Here is an 18,688-nt window from a genome sequence, read left to right on the forward strand (position 1 = left end):
GTCCTGCCTCACTAACACAACTGCCGCCCATCCTCCCTCATTAACATCATAGAGGCAGGATTTACCACACAATGGAAAATCACCCAATACCGAGAATCAGGGCCCAGCAAAACTGACAGACGCATTTTTTGGGGGACATAATTCAATCCACGACACCCTCTGTGGTCACCAGTGAGCCACCTCCTCCGCCACAAGAGGCAAACAAGTCACATTTCTTGACAAGGTGTCAGGGCTGTGATCCGGAAACATTATTACTTCTGTGAAGGGTTTTCTTTTTTTAATTCTCTCAAGAAAAATTATTTCTTCCTCTGTGCTTTCTTGCTACCGTTTCTATTCCTACACACTTAAAACGATGTGTTCAAATTTCCGTGGTAGACTCCTGGACTGTGCCATACACTCTGAGCTCCAGATTTTGTTTGTATCTGAAGTCTTCAGCAGAGGGGCTGGCATAGAGCTGTCAATAAAAGTGTATTGAATAAATAGAATCCACATCGATTTATATTATAAAATACCTGGGTTACATTATGTTACGGATTGAATTATGTCCCCTAACATGACATGTCAAAGTCCTAACTCCAGGTACCTGTAAACTTTGGAAATAAGGCCTTTGAAGATGTTATCAGCTAACATGAAGTCATACCGGAGTTGGGTAGGTCCTAATCCAATGAGTGGTGTCTTTATAAAAAAGGAGAACAGACACAGATAGACAGAGGGAAGAGAGCCATGTGACCATGAAGTTATGCTGCAACTGCAAGCCAAGGAATACTTGGGTTACCAGAAACTGGGAGGGACAAGAAAGGCTGGCTGTTCCCTTAGAGCCTTCGGGGAGAACATGGCTCTGCTAACAACCTGAATTCAGTTACTAGCCTCCAGAACTGTAACACCATAAATTCCTGTTCTTATAAGCCACCCAGTTTGTGGTATTTTGTTACAGAAGCCCTAGGAAACAAATACACCTTCCAACAAAAAAGAGACAGTAAAGTAAAGGCAGTATGGTGTAGTAGTTAAAAGTAGAGCTCTATTCTAAAGATAGTAGATTAAATACACATCTGCCTTTGTTGCCTTCCCAAACCCCAACTAAGACAACATTAAAGGGCTTTTTTATTTTATATTCATATATTTTTTTAAAGGCATAATATAAACCCACAAGGATGTGGAGAATGGGAAAGGAAGACAAAGAGAGCAAAATTTTGAGAGCAGATGAATGAGTGGTAAAGTATTAAGTAGCTCTCACAAAATTTAATCCTAAATAAGCAACAGGGAAATTTAAGAATGAACCCAATTTGTAACACAAAATACCAAAGACTCAGGAATTGGTGCTTTTAGGTACTTCTAGAAGTGAGATTGAAGAAACAAGTTTAAAATAAGGACTCATTGAAAGTCTGCTTCACTAAATCCCCTCCATGACCCCCAAGAAAAGCCTGTGGGTATATTTCCTGGAGAGGATAAAAAATGAGGGTCCTTGGATAGTGGTGGGGTGGGGTGGGGGGAGAGGTACTAAGGTAAGCAGTATAATGGCCCAACAAAGATGTCAATATGCTAATCCCTGGAACCTATGAATATTTTCCTTACACGGCAAAAGGGACTTCACAGTTATGACTAAATTAAGGACTCTGAGATGAGGACATTATCCCAAATTATCTGGGTGGGCCCAATCTAATCACATGGGTCTTTAAAACCAGAGAGGCTTTCCAGGCTGTGGTCAGAGGGAGACGTGACTATGGACGACGGGCCAGAGAGATGCTAAGCTCTAGAATTCTCAGGACAGTGTAAAGTTCTTATAGGGAGTTTTCTTTTGAGTTCTCTTTTTGTATTGTATTATTGTTTATCAAGAAATAACAGATTAAATATGTTACACTACATGTTTCATTATTTTACCAGTGAAAAGAATTTCTGAAATGAACTTCAAGACTGCTACTTGGAATCACCATTCATTCTTAGAATACCAGCAATACTCAACCAATTTAGGAAAGAATGCCTTAAAATTTTAATTAAATATCCAAAAGTCTAAGCTAAGATTAAATAAATCAAGTCTCTGCTGACATAAGGCAATTTCCCTTTCTTTAATAATCACTTTAATTTAACAGCTTTCATAAAGAAGCCTGGAGCTTGCTTCATTCAGGCTGATCAGATTTCCTAATAGTTTCATAGCAGAATCAAGAGATACATTTTAGTTGGTCACAACTCCTACATTACATCAGTCTAAAGACAACTAGAGCTATGTAAAAGTAGCAACCTTTATTATTTTAAATACTTTTAATGCATTAATGAAAAACGAAAATAAATTTTTTAAATGCTGTAACCCATTAATTAAACTTTATCTTTTCCTACGTACCCTTCCTGTACCCTTCCCATACTCATTCATATGTTATAAAAGGGAACTTTAAAACAAAAACTTCCCTCTAAAACAGTAAATTTATCTTTGTCCTCATCCCTCCCCTTTCACACACACACACACACACATACACACACACACACACACAGAGAACTTTTTGTTATAATGCATTTATTCACTCTGCTAGATCTTTGAGTACACAGGATCACCAAGATGAATGACAACTAGGTTCTTTTCTCAAAGAACTTTATGATGTAATAATAGATAAAAATGGATACAATTATTTTAAATTTTTATGTAGTGTTTTGTATCTTGTCTTTTTTATATTCTAAAACAGAAATTGATGTCTTTATAATAAAATTTACACGGCAATCCCTGACATACAGAACACTACAAATAACACACTGTAAGAAGTCAAGGGGTGCAATTATTTGCAGCAGCTAAATTATCATCTTCAGAAAAAAAAGTGACAGATATCTAGGAAGGGCCTTAACAAATATGTAGAATTCAGAAATGTACAGAATAGGTACATCTGAGGTTGGATGAAAAACCATGTGAGGCACAAGGAAACATTTGGTTAAAAGCATGGAATCAGGAAAGAAAGGAGCACATTATGAGGAATAATAACTAGTTCATTTTTCATTAAAAGAAAGTCTGAGGACTAAGCCACAGAGCACTGCAACATTTGTTGTTGCTTCTGTATGCTGTCAATTCCAACTCATACCAACCCTACAGGACAGAGCAGAACTGCCCCATAGGGCTTCCTAGGCTGTAATCTTTACAGGAGCAGATCACTAGGTCTTTTCTCCCGTGGAGCTGCTGGTGGGTTAGAAAGGCCGACCGTATGGTTAACAGTGGAACAGTTTAACTGTTGAGCCACCAGGGATCAGGAAAAACAGACGGACTCAGCAAAGAAAACTCAGTGGATATGGTTTTTGCCAGGCCTCTCTCAAGTCTGGCTAAGCCACTTTAGCCTAAGTACATTAAGAACCAGCAATCAGGATGACGGCACAAGGAGTGACTCCTAACACAAGGAGTCACAAGGCACCTATGACAGAAATTTTATCAGCGCTCCCCCAAATACTTCATTAAATTTCTTTAGAGAAGAATCCCCTGGTTTTCTCCCTCACAATGTATAAAAAGTGCTTAGCACAAAAAAGAAAGTACCCAATAACAGCAACTATTATTAGCACCCATCATCTAACATTCTAACATATTTTCAGTTTGAGTGGCAAAGACCCTATTGTTTTATTTAAATCACAAACAGCTAAGTAGGAGACAGACTGAGGTTTGAAATATTTAAGGAGAGAGTCTGAATCACAGTGACATTTGGAAGGTCTGAGAACTCCAAGAACAAAGTAAAATGGGGGGGGGGGGGTTTGGGGCAAAGTGCCAAAACAATTCAATGGGGGAAAGAATAGTCTTTTCAACAAATGATGCTTAGACAACTAGATATCCACATACAAAAGAATGAAGTTGGATCCCTACCTTACACTATACGAAAATTAACTACACAGGGGTCATGTTTAGTTAATCTTAAATGTAAGAGCTAAAACTATAAAATTCTTGGAAGGAAATCTAGGCATAAATCGTTGTGGCCCTGAATTAGGCAAAGCATTCTTAGCTTTGACACCAAAAGCACAAGCAAAGAAAAAATAGATAAACTGTACAGCATCAAAAAGCTTTGTGTTGCAAATGATATAATCAAGAAAGTGAACAGATAACCCACCCATGCACCATCTGGGAGAAAATATTTGCAAAATCATATATCTGTTAAGAGATTTGCATCTACAATATATAAAGAACTCTTACAACTGAATAACAAAAAGACAAACAACTCAATTTAAAAAATGGGCAAAACAGACATTTCTCCAAAGAAGATATACAAATGGCCAATAAGCACATGAAAAGATGCTCAACATCATTAATCATATGGAAATGCAAATCAAAACCATAATAAGATACCGCTTCACATTCACTAGGATGGCTACTACAAAAAAATGGAAAGTAAGTATCAGTTAGGATGTGGAGAAATTAAAACCCTCATCCATTGCTGGTGGGAATGTAAAATGGTGCAGCTGCTGTGGAAAACAGTTTGGTGGTTTCTTAAAAAGCTAAATACAGAATTACCATATGACCCAGTAATTCCACTCCTAGGTCCATATCTAAGAGAAATGAAAACATAATGTCCATGTAAAAATCTGTACATGAATGTTCATAGCAGCATTATTCATAGCAGCCCAAAAATGGAAACCCAAATGTCCATCAATTAATGAATGGACAAACAAAATGTTGCACATCCATATAACAGATATCATTTGGCCATAAAAGGGAATGAAATATTGATATGTGCTACAACACAGATGAACTTTGAAACCATTATATTAAGTGTAACAAGCCAGTCACAAAAGACTATAATTGCATGATTCCATTTAAACGAAATGTCCAGAAAAGGCAATCCTACAGAGACAGAAAGCAGACTAGTTATTATCTTGGGCTGGGGACAGAGGGGGTAAATGGGGAGTGATTGCTAATGAGTACAAGGTTTCTTTCTGACATGATGAAAATGTTCTAAACTTAAATTGTGGGGATGGTTGTACAACTCTGAACATAATAAAAACCACTAAATTGTATACTTTAAGTGGGTGAATTTTACAGTAAAAGAACTATATCTTAATAAAGATATTTTTTAAAAATTACCTAATCCTTTAAAAAAAGAAAAAGGTTGGGACAAGGTTTATATTACACTTTCTCCCAAAAGTTTTCTTCTGGAATTCTTCTAGGGAAGAGTCTTGGAGGATTTTATATTTTGTAATAAGAAAGACCTTCATTCCAAAACATGGTCCACTAAAAAAAAACAAAGAGGCAACTCATTTTAAGGAAATACGAAGAGTATTCAAGAAAAATGTCTGGAATGTTCTACTGTCTCTTAGCTACATAATGTTCCAACAGCAGTAAGAAGTAAGTAGTTAGTAGTAGTAATAAAAGTAATCACTATTATTATTTTAGGTAAAAATCACTGAGTCCCTACTATACGTCAGATTTTACAAGTATTTTCTCATTGAATCCTCATCCAAAAAAAAAAAAAAATTCAAAATAAAAGTACACAGTAGAAGATTGTTTAAATAAATTATGGTACACTATACAATGAATGAGGAGCCCTGGTGGGGCAGTGGTTTAGTGCTCGGCTGCTAACCAAAAGGTCAGTGGTTCGAACCCATCAGCTGCTCAGTGGAAGAAAGATGTGGCAGTCTGCTTCCGTAAGGATTTCAGCCTTGGAAACCTTATGAAGGCAGTTCTACTCTGTGCCATAGGGTCGCTATGAGTCAGAGTCAACTTGACGGCAGCGGGTTTGGTTTTCGGGTATACGATGAATTATTATGCAGTCATTAAAAAGTTTCTAAGATATATCAATGACAGAAAATAGCAGGATATCTACATGGCAGATGAACTGGGAACCTCCTCCACTTAATTAGATAGCATGCAGGAATCAAAATAATTCAACGGGTTTGGCACACTGAAAAAGAGCCCTTTCCTCCTAAGTAAAAAAGAGAAACATGACTGACAGCTAGTGATTCTTGTAATTACGCCAGGCTTCAAGCAAGGCAGGAAAGATGTAAATGCTTCTCAACACAATAATGGAGGTGGTCTAGAAGACTTCACAAACTCTGCTCACATATAATTAAGATTGTGTGATGTCTGAGGGAAAAAAAACACTTATCTTCTTGAGGTGTGTAACTTCACAGGTGACTTAGGATAGAACCAGCTTGATCACAGGTCTCACTGGTATAGAAACTGCACAAAATTGGGGCATTCACTTTAACCTTCATTCATTGGACTCACACCCCCACCTCTCCAGAACCTAACCATAACCGGGTAGAGAAGAAAATACCTGAGCAAAGGAGAGCATCACTGACTCTACTGCAGAGGTCAGAGGCACTGTTCAACTTTGCAAAATACAAGTAGGATTCAAGAAGAAATACCTCTTCCTGTGGAAAGCATGCTGAGGATGATGTCACCAGACTGGAAGATCTGAGGAAGGGGCTGCATGGTGTGGCACGTAGGCATGATCTGGCCCTGTCTTTCTCTATGACCTCATCTCTTCCCTGTGATCACTCAGCTTGCCTTCTTGTTATTCTTAAACATATCAAGTTTAGGCTCATTTGAAGGGTTCTGCACCTTTCTGCCTGAAACATTCTTGCCTCTGTTGTCCTTACAGACCTCTCTCCCTTACTATAAACAGTTCTCTTCAAATGCCACATCCTCAAAGAGGCTTCCAGATGATCCTATCTAATGCAGCCTCTTGCCCATCACTCTTCATCCCTTTATTTTTCTTCAAAGACTTAACACAATCTTATATAATTTGTTTATTGTCTATCTTCCATCACTGGAACTTAGACTCATAATACAGGGTTGAAGTCTGTCTTATTCATCACTATATTACCAGTGTTTAGAACAGGGCCACAGAGACAGCAAATAAGTATTTGCTGAAGAAATATAAGCAGGGAAAGAAAGAGAGTACAATGGAGACACAGGTCAAATAGTATCTAGAAAGGCTATTTTTCCTAGCAAAGGCCTAAGTCTAGAAGCACCTCCTCTTGAGATTTTGAGAAAATACCCATCAGCTAGAATTTTACCTTTATTCCTCTTACACTGGAGTACCCTACCCTTCTGAGAGTTTCCTGATACTTCAATAAAGAATGTCATTTATCTACATTGCAGTACAAAGGATTTGATAAGGGAAGCCTGACAAGGCAGAGTAGGCAAGGGAAGACGTGTAATTTATCCCAACTTGAAAGTTTTATGTAACGAGAAATTGGAAAGGGACTGGCCCCTCTAAGTGGTCTACAACTGAGAATTACCTTGTATTATAGGCAGCAGTGAAGAAACTCATAACCCACAAATAAAAAAAAGACTCCAAGTGCTAAAGATAAGAATAAATGACTTTGGAACAAAAATCAGCAAAAAATGTGTCTTCAAGAACAGAAAAGGGAAGGATCGCCTTGATACACACAGGTAACAGAGAATATGAGTTAAATTTTATAAAAAAGGAAGACATACACAAAGGAAACAATTATACAAATTATTAATATGCTAACATATAGTAGAGTATTTTTTTTAAATACTTAACAATAGAGTGGCCAGACATTAACATATTTGGTTATCTTAAAGCAACAAATGTTCAATTTACCCACCACCAGCTTCAATGCATTCGTACTGTTATTAATGTCTAAAAGGTATATACACATCATGGGGCATTCTGCAAAGAAAAAGAAAGACTAGAAGAAATACGTTAAATGTTAATGGTTATCTGTGTATGGTGAAATTAAGGATGACCTTAATGATCTTAATATTTAAATATTTTCCACATAGTAAATAAAAAGCACTTCTAAATAATCAATGACTTTGCTAAAGAAACATAATATGTTGATGTTAGCTGCCATCAAGTTGGTTCCGACTCATAGCGACACTATGTACAACAGAAGGAGACACTGCCCAGTACCGCGCCATCCTCACAATCACTGCTATGCTTGAGCCCATTGTTGCAGCCACTGTCTATCCATCACATTTTGCTGATCCTCTACTCTTTTGCTGATCCTCTACTTTACCAAGCACGATGTCCTTCTCCAGGGACTAGTCTTTTGTGATTACCTGTCCAAAGTAAGTGAGACTAAGACTCACCACCATCCTCATTTCTAAGAAGCATTCTGGCTGTAATTCTTCCAAGACAGAGTTGTTCGTTCTTTTGGCAGTCCATGGTATACTCAATATTCTTTGCCACCAACACCATAATTCAAAGGCATCAATTCTTCTTCCATCTTCCTTATTCATGGTCCAGCTTTCACATTCATATGAAGTGACTGAAAGTACTATGATCTGGGTCAGACAAACCTCAGTCCTCAAAGTGATATCTTTGCTTCTTAACGCTTTCAAGAGGTCTTCCGCAGCAGATGCGCCCAAGACAACATGTCGTTTGATTTCTTGACTGCTCCTTGCATAAGCATTGATTGTGGATCCAAGTAAAATGAAATCCTTGACAACTTAACCCAATGGGGCAGTTCTACTCTGTCCTACAGGGTCGCTATGAGGCGGAACTGACTCAACGTCAATGGGTTTTATCATGATGTTGCTTACTGGTCCAGTTGTGAGGATTCTATTTTCTTTATGTTGAGGTGTAATCCATACTAAAGGCTGTTGTCTTTGATCTTCATCAGTAAGTGCTTCAAGTCATCTTCACTTTCAGCAAGCAAGGTTGTGTCATCTGCATATTGTCGGTTGTTAATGAGTCTTCCTCCAATCTTGATGTCTCATTCTTCTTCATACATTCCAGCCTCTCGGATTATTTGCTCAGCATATAGACTGAATAGGTATGGTGAAAGGATACAACCCTGACACACACCTTTCCTGATTTTAAACCAAGCAATATTCCCTTGTTATGTTCAAACGACTACCTCTTGCTCTATGTACAGGTTCTGCATGAGCACAACTAAGTGTTCTGGAATTCCTGTTCTTCGCAATGTTATTCATAATTTGTTATGATCCATACAGTCAAATGTCTTTGCATAGTCAATAAAACACAGGTAAACATCTTTCTGCTATTCTCTGCTTTCAGCCAAGATCCATCTGTCATCAGCAATGATACCCCTCTTTCCACGTCCTCTTCTGAATCCGGCTTGAATTTCTGGCAGTTCTCTGTAAAAGTACTGCTGTGACCATTTTTGAATTATCTTCAGCAAAATTTGACTTGTGTGTGATATTAATGATATCGTTTGATAATTTCCACATTCTGCTGGATCACCTTTCTTTAGAACGGGCACAAGTATGGATCTCTTCCAGTTGGTTGGCCAGGTAGTTATCTTCCAAATTTCTTGGCATAGATGAATGAGCACTTCTAGTGCTGCATCCCTTTACTGAAACTCTCAGTTGGTGTTCTGTCAATTCCTGGAGACTTGCTTTTTGCCAATGCCTTCAGTGCAGTTTGGACTTCTTCCTTCAGTACCATCGGTTCTCAATCACATGCTACCTCCTGAAATGAATGGTTAATGTCGACCAATTCTTTTCGGTACAGTGACTCCGTGTATTCCTTTCATCTTATTTTTATTTTGATGCTTCCTGCACTGTTCAATGTTTTGCCCATAGAACCCTTCCATATTGCAACTTAAGGCTTGAATTTTTTCTTCAGTTCTTTTAGCCTGAGAAATGCAGAGCATGTTCTTCGCTTCTGGTTTTCAAACTCCAGGTCTTTACACATCTCATTATAATACTCTGTCTTCTCTAGCTGCCCTTTGAAATCTTCTGCTTAGCTCTTCTACGTGATCATTTCCTCTGTTCGCTTTAGCTATTCTACAATCAAGAGAAAGTTTCAGTCTCTTCTACCATCCATTTTGGTCTTTTCTTTTTTCCTGTCTTTTTAATGACCTTTTGTTTTTGTCACGTAGGATGTCTTTGATGTCATCTCACAACTCATTTGGTCTTCAGTCATTAGTGTTTGTCATGGTTTGAATTATGTCCCCGCAAAATGTGTCAAGGACCTTTCTCCAGAGCTGACAGAGAAAGCCTTCCCCTAAAGCTGGCACCCTGAATTCAGATTTCTAGCCTCCTAAATTGTGAGGAAATAAATTTATTTTTAAAACCATCCACTCGTGGTATTTCTGTTACAGCAGCACTAGATGACTAAGACTGAATTTGGTACCGAGAGAGGGGGATGCTGCTCTAACAGATACCTAAAATGTGGAAGCGGTTTTGAAACTGTGAATGAATACAGCAGTGGCAGCAGCAAAGGACCAGCAGCAGCAGAGAACCTGCAGTGGCAAAGGAGCAGCAGTGGCAGAGAACCAACAGCAGCAGAACCAGGAGACAAGTGCGAGACGGAGCCGACCCAAGGAGCAAGAGACAGCAGATGCGGGCGTGAGGCCCGAGGGCCAAAAGCCCACAGGAGACAGAAGCAGAAGCTGAAGAGACAAGGGACACAAGAAGCTGAGCTGCCTCAGTCTCAAAAGGTATGGCCATGACCTCAGGGGTTTCTAAGGGTGGAGCCATGACCTCTGCCGTTTCTAAGGGTGGAGTTGCCAGTCAGATAGACTAAGAGAATGTGCGCCTAAAGCCAAGGGAGCAGAGTTGCCGTCCCAGTGGGCCTGGAAGGCAGAGCTGAAGCCCAGGGCGGAGGGGCCTCCACTCAGAATCCAGACACTGTGGCCAATACCTGGAGTCTGGAGGGCAGGGCCATTGTGTAAATTGTCTCAGAGAACAGAGGTTTATTTTCAAAGCCTTGAGAGCTAATGTAATGTGTTCTGCTGACTTGCTTGGTGCCTGTTATCCCTTCTTTCCCTCCAGTTTCTCCCATTTGTAATGGAAATGTCTAGCTTGTGCCTGTTCTGCCATTGTACCTTTGGAAGCAGGTAACTGGTATTCTAGATTTCACAGATGAAGAGGAATTTTTGGATTTTGGACTTGGAGTTAAGACTTTTGCTATATGATGGGGTGAATATGTTTTCTATGTTGCAAGGATGTGATTTTTGGGGGGCCAAAGGGTGGAATGTCATGGTTTGAATTGTGTCCCCCAAAAAATGTGTCAAGCACCTTTCTCCAGAGCCAACAGAGACAGAAAGCCTTCCCCTAGTGCCAGCACCCTGAATTCAGATTTCTAGCCTCCTAAATTGTGAGGAAATAAATTTATTTTTAAAACCATCCACTCATGGTATTTCTGTTACAGCAGCACTAGATGACTAACACAGTGTTCAATGCATCAAACCTGTTCTTGAGATGGTCTCTAAATCCAGGTGGGATATACTCAGGTCATATGGCTCTCATGGACTTATTTTAATTTTCTTGAGCTTGCATATGAGCAGTTCATGGTCTGTTCCGCAGTCAGCCCCTGGCCTTGTTCAGACTGATGATATTGAGCTTTTCCATCGTCTCTTTCCATAGATGTAGTCGATACAATTCCTGTGTATTTTATTCGGCTAGGTCTATAGTCACTGTTTATGTTGTTGAAAAAAGGTATTTGCGATGAATAAGTTGTTGACTTTGCAAAATTCTATCATGGGATCCCCAGCATCATTTCTATCACCAAGCCCATATTTTCCAACTACTGATTCTTCTTTATTTCTAACTTTCGCACTCCAATCACCAGTAATTATCAAGGCATCTTGATTTCATGTTTGATTAATTTCATGCTGTAAAAGTTGGGAAAAATCTTCAATTTCTTCATCTTTGGCATTAGTGGTTGGTGAGTAAATTTGAATAATAGTTGTATTAACTGGTTTCCTTGTAGGCATATGGATATTACACTATCACTGACAGTGCTGTGTTTCAGGACAGATCTTGAAATGTTCTTTTTAGTGATGAATGTGATATCATTCCTCTTCAATTTGTCATTCCTGGCATAGCAGACTGTATGATTATCCAATTCAAAATGGCCAATACTAGTACATTTCAGCTATGCCTAGAATATCGATCTTTATGTATTCCATTTCATTTTTGATGGCTTCCACTTTGCCTAGATTCCTACTTTGTGTATTTCATGTTCCAATTATTAATGGATGTTTGGAGCTATTTCTTCTCATTTTTATCATGCCACATCAACAACTGAAGGTCTCGAAAGCTTGACTCCATGTATGTCATTAAGGTCAACTCTACTTTGAGGAAGCAGCTCTTCCCCACTCATATCTTAAGTGCCTTCCAACCTGAGGGGCTCATCTTTCGGCACTACGTCAGACAATGTTCCATTGTTATTTTTAAGGTTTTCACTGGCCAGTTTTGTTTTAGAAGTAGATTGCCAGGTCCTTCTTCCTAGTCTATCTTCATCTGGAAGTGTCGCTGAAACCTGTTTACTATGGGTGACTGTCATGGATTGAATTGTATCCGCCAAAAATATGTGTCAACTTGGTTAGGCCATGATTCCCAGTATTGTGTGGTTGTCCTCCATTCTGTGATTTTCCTGCGTGTTACAAATCATAATCTCTGCCTGTCGTTAAAGAGGATTAGGGTGGGATGTAAAACCCTTGCTCAGGTCACATCCCTGATCCAATTTAAAGGGATTTTCCCTGATGTGGCCTGTACCACCTTTTATCTCTCAAGAGATAAAGAGCAGCAAGCAGAGAGTTGGGGACCTCACACCACCAAGAGAGCAGTGCTGGGAGCAGAGTGTGTCCTTTGGACCTGGGGTCCCTGCACAGAGAAGCTCCTAGTCCAGGGGAAGACTGGTGACGAGGACCTTCCTCCAAAGCCGACAAAGAAAGAAAGCATTCCCCTGGGGCTGACACCCTGAATTTGGACTTCTAACCTACCAGACTGCGAGAAAATAAACTTCTCTTTGTTAAAGCCATCCACTTGTGGTATTTCTGTTAGACTAAGACAGTGACCCTGCTGATATCTGAAATACCAGTGGCATAGCTTCCAGCATCACAGCAACATGCAAGGCACCACAGTACGACAAACTGACAGATAAGTGGTGGAAACGTAATATAGCTACCCTGAAACCCATCGTACAAGGCTTTCCTCAGTTTAGAAAGGTCAAGGAATAACCTGTAATGTTGTCTTGTTCATAACTCTCCCCCCAAAACCAAAGATCACTGCAATATTGGAAATTTCATTTCCTCGTATACAATTTAAATTTCAACCAGATCAGTTTAATCTTAATTTTTAAAAAGCAAGACTTCAAGCATACTACATACGGACATTGTTAAGAATATTAGAATTTGAATTTTTCAATGATCCTTTGATACAAGGAATACCATGAACCAAGATCTTTTGTGGCACGTGTTCAGGACTGCATATTACTAAGAACCACTTCTCCAACATCAGCAATATCAGAAGCAATCTAAATTTACAGAGAAGAAAAAATAATGCCTATTCAAAAGTAACAATGTAAGCTAATAAGAAGGAATAGTTGACCCTTGTTTGCCTACCCAACATCCACTCCTCTCTTCCACCTTCCAAAACAATACTAATTTTATTCCTGTTTCCACTTTCATTCTCACCTCCAAGGCTGGATCCTCATTAGTGTTAAGCTACTGTTACTGGTTTTGGGTAGATCCAATCATACTGAAAGGAAAGGTATATTCCAGGGCTGCAGGAATGGGTCATTCCTTCTGTAATGAACTGATTACAAGTGATTTCAAGGAGGATATTAGCCTTTGGACAATATCAACTTTGTGGAGAATAGGGCAGAGAAAGAGAAAGAAATTGGATATATGACAAAGTCACTGATTTGCTGAATCAAATAATCTTGGAATCTGTCTATTACTGTGCATTTCCAATTATATATCTCAATATAGTTCTTTAACTGGTTAAGCAAATTTGAGTCAGGCTACATAAAACCCAATTTATGCAGCCAAGAGCATCCTAACCAATATGGAAAGAAGCCAAATCATTTAGAATTATCTTAGCAAAAAAGCTCAAATCATGTGTTCACACCTTAACACTCTGGACTGTTGATGACTATACCTTAATCACAGACATAAGGTAATGTGGCAGATGGGTAGTTGAACTTAACTGTCACTTAAAAAAAGGACATCAAAAACATGAATGCATCTTTATCAAGGATATTTTAAAAAAAAGAAAAAAAACTATATATACTTTCAATATTTTTCATGTTATTTCTTAAACATATTTTTTATGCTAACAAATTTGAAAACAAGTTAGAATAAACCTACAGTTCCTCCTAGAGCTTGAATTTATTTAGTTGTCAAACATTAACTTAATAATCAGATACAGTTTATAAGAAAATTGAGATAATTCATATATTTTACAGTTCAAAAACTTTCCACAGACATAAAAGATTACTCTCTCTATATAAAGAGTAAACTCTTATGTCTGTGGAAACACCTAAGATAATTTACATAAAGGGAAAATACTTTTACCTTATTAAAGCAGTTCACCAAAGCATATACCATGATTCATTAGTAAAACAAGAATCATAACCCAAGGTTTTCTTTTCCTTATTTAATGGCTATGTAAAAATATATTTTGTGTATGTAATATAACAACACTGTAATCTAATACAAGAATTATGTCTCATTAGTCATTTCAGTAATATATAGATATTGCCAGGCAGTTGAAAGTCTGAAGTTTACTGCTGCCAAGTTACTGTGGATAAGCACGAATTTACTTATTTACTTTGGATAGGCATCAATTTGAAGAGACAATTAAACCAAGAAAAACACTTGAACTTCTGCAGTCATAGCTCAAGGATATAAAAAGAAAAACAAAAGGAGATGCATCCTGAGTCCACACCTGAAGTCTTAATGTCTGACTCTGGCAGCAAGAACCAAAACTTCAGTTTAGCAAATTAGAGCTCTTCATATGTCTCACACATAACAGCAGCTTAGAGACACAATCAAATATAAAAATCTATTAAAGCAGGAGACAAAAATCTGCATTATTGTCTGGAGGTGAGATGAGAAGGCAGAGAGGGTTAGGAGCTGGTTGAATGGACATGGGAAATCAGGGGTGGAAAGGAGTGTGCTGTCACAGTATAGGGAGAGCAATTAGGGCCACATAACAACGTATGTATAAATTTTTGCATAAGAGACTAACTCAAAATGTAAACTTTCACTTAAACTAAAACAATAAACCAAAAAAAAAAAAAAAACTGCACTGTTAAAGGATAGAGATTAATTTATAAACTGTTATAAAAGAGAATAACTGAGGGATAGAAACCCAATGAAGTACAGGAAACTGGTTAGCAAATGGTTAAACAATTTTTCAAACTGCTCCATGTTAAACCATTATTGCTGAACTGAAACATCAGCATCCTATTAGGATGTGAACTGTTAGTCCAATCACACCCCTATGTAATGCTCAAAAAATTAAACTCAAAACTCAATTTTACTGGATATATGCTTCTCAGAGACTACTGTCAACTTCTAAAGCAGAAACAGTTGAAGTAAGAGCTATGTCGCTATTACTTTTGTGCTAAAAAGCACAGATTCATAAAACCCCTTGTTAATGAAGGTCTAAATTTTAAGAGTTGGAAGGAACCTCAGGGGGTCAATTCTAATCCAAACTCCTTCCCAAGACAGAAGACTCCACTCATTCATTGAGTTTTCCAAGTTCAAGACTCATGTTGACTGCTGGGGGTGACACAAATACATCTAAAACCTGACACCTTCCCTCAAGGAATCTATAGGATGCCCAAGGAATTACAGGCTGTGAAACAGAGTGTTGTCATAATAAAGACAAAAATAAAGTCCTAAGAACTAAGAGGCACCTTTCAGCAAAATAAAGGGCATCAGGAATGTTTACGTGATCTTTGAGCTGGGCCTAGAACAAGAGGTCAAATTTGGACATTTGGTAATGGAAAGAAAAGACATTCCAGAGAGAGAACAGAATGGCCCTAATCAAACAGCTTTCATTTCCAACCACTCTTTCCCCTACATGTTCTGCTCTTTCCACGCCAGTCTTCTTGGTGTTCTTCAAATAGCCATTTTCTCCGTCACAACTGGTACTCCCCCTGCCTGGAACGCTCTTCTCCCAGATATGTGCAAGGCTGGCTTCCCTTGGCTCCTTCAAGTCTTGACTCAAATGTCACCTTCTTAGTGAGGTCTTAGCTGACTACCTATTTTAAATTGTCATCCTCACACTATCACCCTTCCCTGCTTTATTTTTTCCACAGCATTTATCACTACCTGACATGCTATATATTCTACTTGTTAGTTTTGTCAGCCCCCCTGCCCAAACAGTAGAAGTTATCTGTTTATCTCCAGATTCTAAAACAGTACCTGTACGTGGCAGGCATGTAATAAACATTTGCTGACAAACTAATTGATGGAATTGATGAAATAAATTAATGAAAAAGATTTCTGCCCTGAAATAGCTTAGGCTCTAGTAAAGGAAGCAAATATACACACAAATCATCTTAAATTATCTCTAAAGGCAAAAATACATACATAGTTGGCAAAATTCAACACATGAAAAAAAGACTAACACACAAAAACAGCTCCTGGCATCCCCACTTCTATACTGCCAGTGACCACTAGATTCGTCTTTTTACACCTCCCAGCCCTTTAACCGCAGTAGCTGTATCACTCATACAATGGCCAAAAATGTCACCAGAGCTGCTACTAATGCCAGAACTGCCTATTTCCATTAACCTTCGGAGCTACCTGCTAAATAAAAGCCAAGGATATTTCTGCCTACTGCTGGACAAGAGAAAGATGTATTCCCAGATTCCCAAATTAAATACATTTTTCTGTAGAGTGGTTGAATTCTGTACTACATGAGTCACCACACTGATTATACGGATTAGCCAAGAAACCTATTTTGAGTATTTCTAAATTATTAAGTGTAAGAATGCAAAAATAATTTTTGAATTCTATTTCACTATCTTGCAAATTAACTGCCAGTGCATACCTTTTCTACACTGAGAATGGATGGCACTGACAAAATGGTAAAGAAAAAGACTCCTTCAATAAAAGCTAGTACTATATTTTAGGCAAATGAGTAACAATTTAAAGTTCATGGCATTCTTTCCACTTAGTAGGATCAACAAGAATTTTATCCTGGATTAAAAAATGATGTAGAATTCTTACATAAAGCATTTGCTTTTGCTGGTGGTAGTTGCCGTCAAGTTGATCCTGATTCATGGAGACCCATGTGCGCAGAGTAGAATTGCTCCATAGGGTTCTCAAGGCTGTGACCTTTTGGAAGCAGACTGTCAGGACTTTCTTCCGAGGCACCTCTGAGTGGGTTCAAACCACAAACGTTTAGGCTAGCAGTCAAGTGCTTAACCATTTGTGACACCCAGGGTCTCCACACAGAGCATTAGTACTTAAATTATACTAAGCTAAAATCAAAGAAAAGTAGTAGAAAATATTTTTTTTATCTCTAGCAAAACTACTTAAGGAAATGAGAAATAAGCTCAAGATTTCTCACTTCAACACCTACACAGATGGCATTATCATTTTAGGCAAACTGACATTTTTGCATTTAATTTCTAATGGCAGGAATGATTTCCATCTGGGATTTATCTGCATAAAAGTGTTAGCCTGGCACAATTTCAATATTTAATTGAAAGTTCATTTCTGGTTATAAGCAAAACGCCTCAATAAAACACAATAGTCATATTTCTACATTTAATCCTACATTTAATCTACTATTATGTCTTTTGCCTAGTGGTGAATTTAGCCCTCTGACACGTAGATCTAGAATCCTTTCTCAATCATTAATAAACTCCTTATCTTTACTACTTTAAAGCCTCCTGCACTTTTCAACACTACTTACACTTCTAAAAGAAAAGCTTTACAAACATTACTATTCTTCGTAAGCAGAATAACTCTATATTACAGCAAATGCCCTCATATAAAAAAATGCCAGACCAGCAGCTGAAAGAATAACTTTCAGGTATAGATTCACGGTTCTAATCTGTCAACCACAAATAACGTGACCACTTATTTCCAAAGAAAATAATTTACAGCCACTACAGGTAAAAGTCCGATAAAAATGTGAGATCCTCGCTTATCTTTTTCTTTAAAGAGAAGACATCCGAAAGTCACCCTAAGCAGTCAATCATGTGTCGAAACATAAAGGAGAGACTGTACAGAGCATGCAGTTATCGAAACACCAGAAGCCAAAGTTCCTGCGGTATAACAGGATCACAGTGAAAACAGCAGCCCATACGCCCAAACGGTAACAAAAAGAAGTCCACCAGGAAAGGCTGTTTCAGAGTGAGGGAGGTGGAGCAAGAGAAAAACGAGCTCCGCGGTGTCTTCTTCAGAGGCTAACCGTAAACCGCGGGCAGCAGGAAGGGAAGAGCGCGGGGCTGGCTCGCAGGGATGGGTAGGGGCGCAGGTGGGCTGCGGCTGCCCGACAGGCGGGGGCCGGGCACCGAGAAGTCTCCAGAGCCTCGCCCAGGCAACCGGGAAGCCACCCACCCTACAGACGGGCGGAGCAGCCGCCTGAACAGAGCCACGTCGGAGAATGGGAGCGCGGCGGGGAGGTGGGCGTCCTGCACACCCACCGAGAGGCTGACAGCCTGGGAGCCCAGGTCGGCCGGGGCGTCAGATGGGCCGCAGCGCGCCTGAGGGGGTCGTCCTGAGGAAGCGGAGCTGGGCGCTGCCCGTCACCAACGAACGACTCCCCCTCGCTCGGATCGGCGGCGGCTGGATACTCACGTAGGGCTGGTAGAACTTGGACAGCCGCGGCTTCCCGTGGTTGTTGAAGATGAGGATCGCCTTGATCATGGCTGGGCCGGGCCGACCGGGTGGGCGCGCGAACCTCGCCTCAGGATCTTGCCGGCGATCCTTCCCCACCCACCCCCTCTCGCACGCGCGCGCGCGCGCTCCCGAGCCGCTGGGCGGAGCCGGGGTGGAGCGAGGCGAGGCAGGAGCCGGGGGTGGGGATGGGGGTGGG

At 39.5% G+C, this 18,688-nt stretch overlaps 1 protein-coding gene across 1 annotated transcript in view; it reads right to left on the minus strand.

The window, feature by feature from the left end:
• The window catches only part of AP3S1 (adaptor related protein complex 3 subunit sigma 1), a 101,919-nt gene extending 83,262 nt beyond the window's left edge, over window positions 1–18,657 (minus strand). Inside the window, exon 1 of the mRNA XM_004376975.2 lies at window positions 18,451–18,657. Within this exon, the coding sequence (XP_004377032.1) occupies window positions 18,451–18,519 (69 nt within the window). The 5' untranslated portion in view covers window positions 18,520–18,657. The remainder of the gene's footprint in view (window positions 1–18,450) is intronic.
• Between the last annotated feature and the right edge of the window lie 31 nt (window positions 18,658–18,688).

The sequence above is a fragment of the Trichechus manatus genome, unplaced genomic scaffold, assembly GCF_000243295.1.
Source record: "Trichechus manatus latirostris isolate Lorelei unplaced genomic scaffold, TriManLat1.0 scaffold00047, whole genome shotgun sequence".
In the NCBI taxonomy this organism is placed as follows: Eukaryota; Metazoa; Chordata; class Mammalia; order Sirenia; family Trichechidae; genus Trichechus; species Trichechus manatus.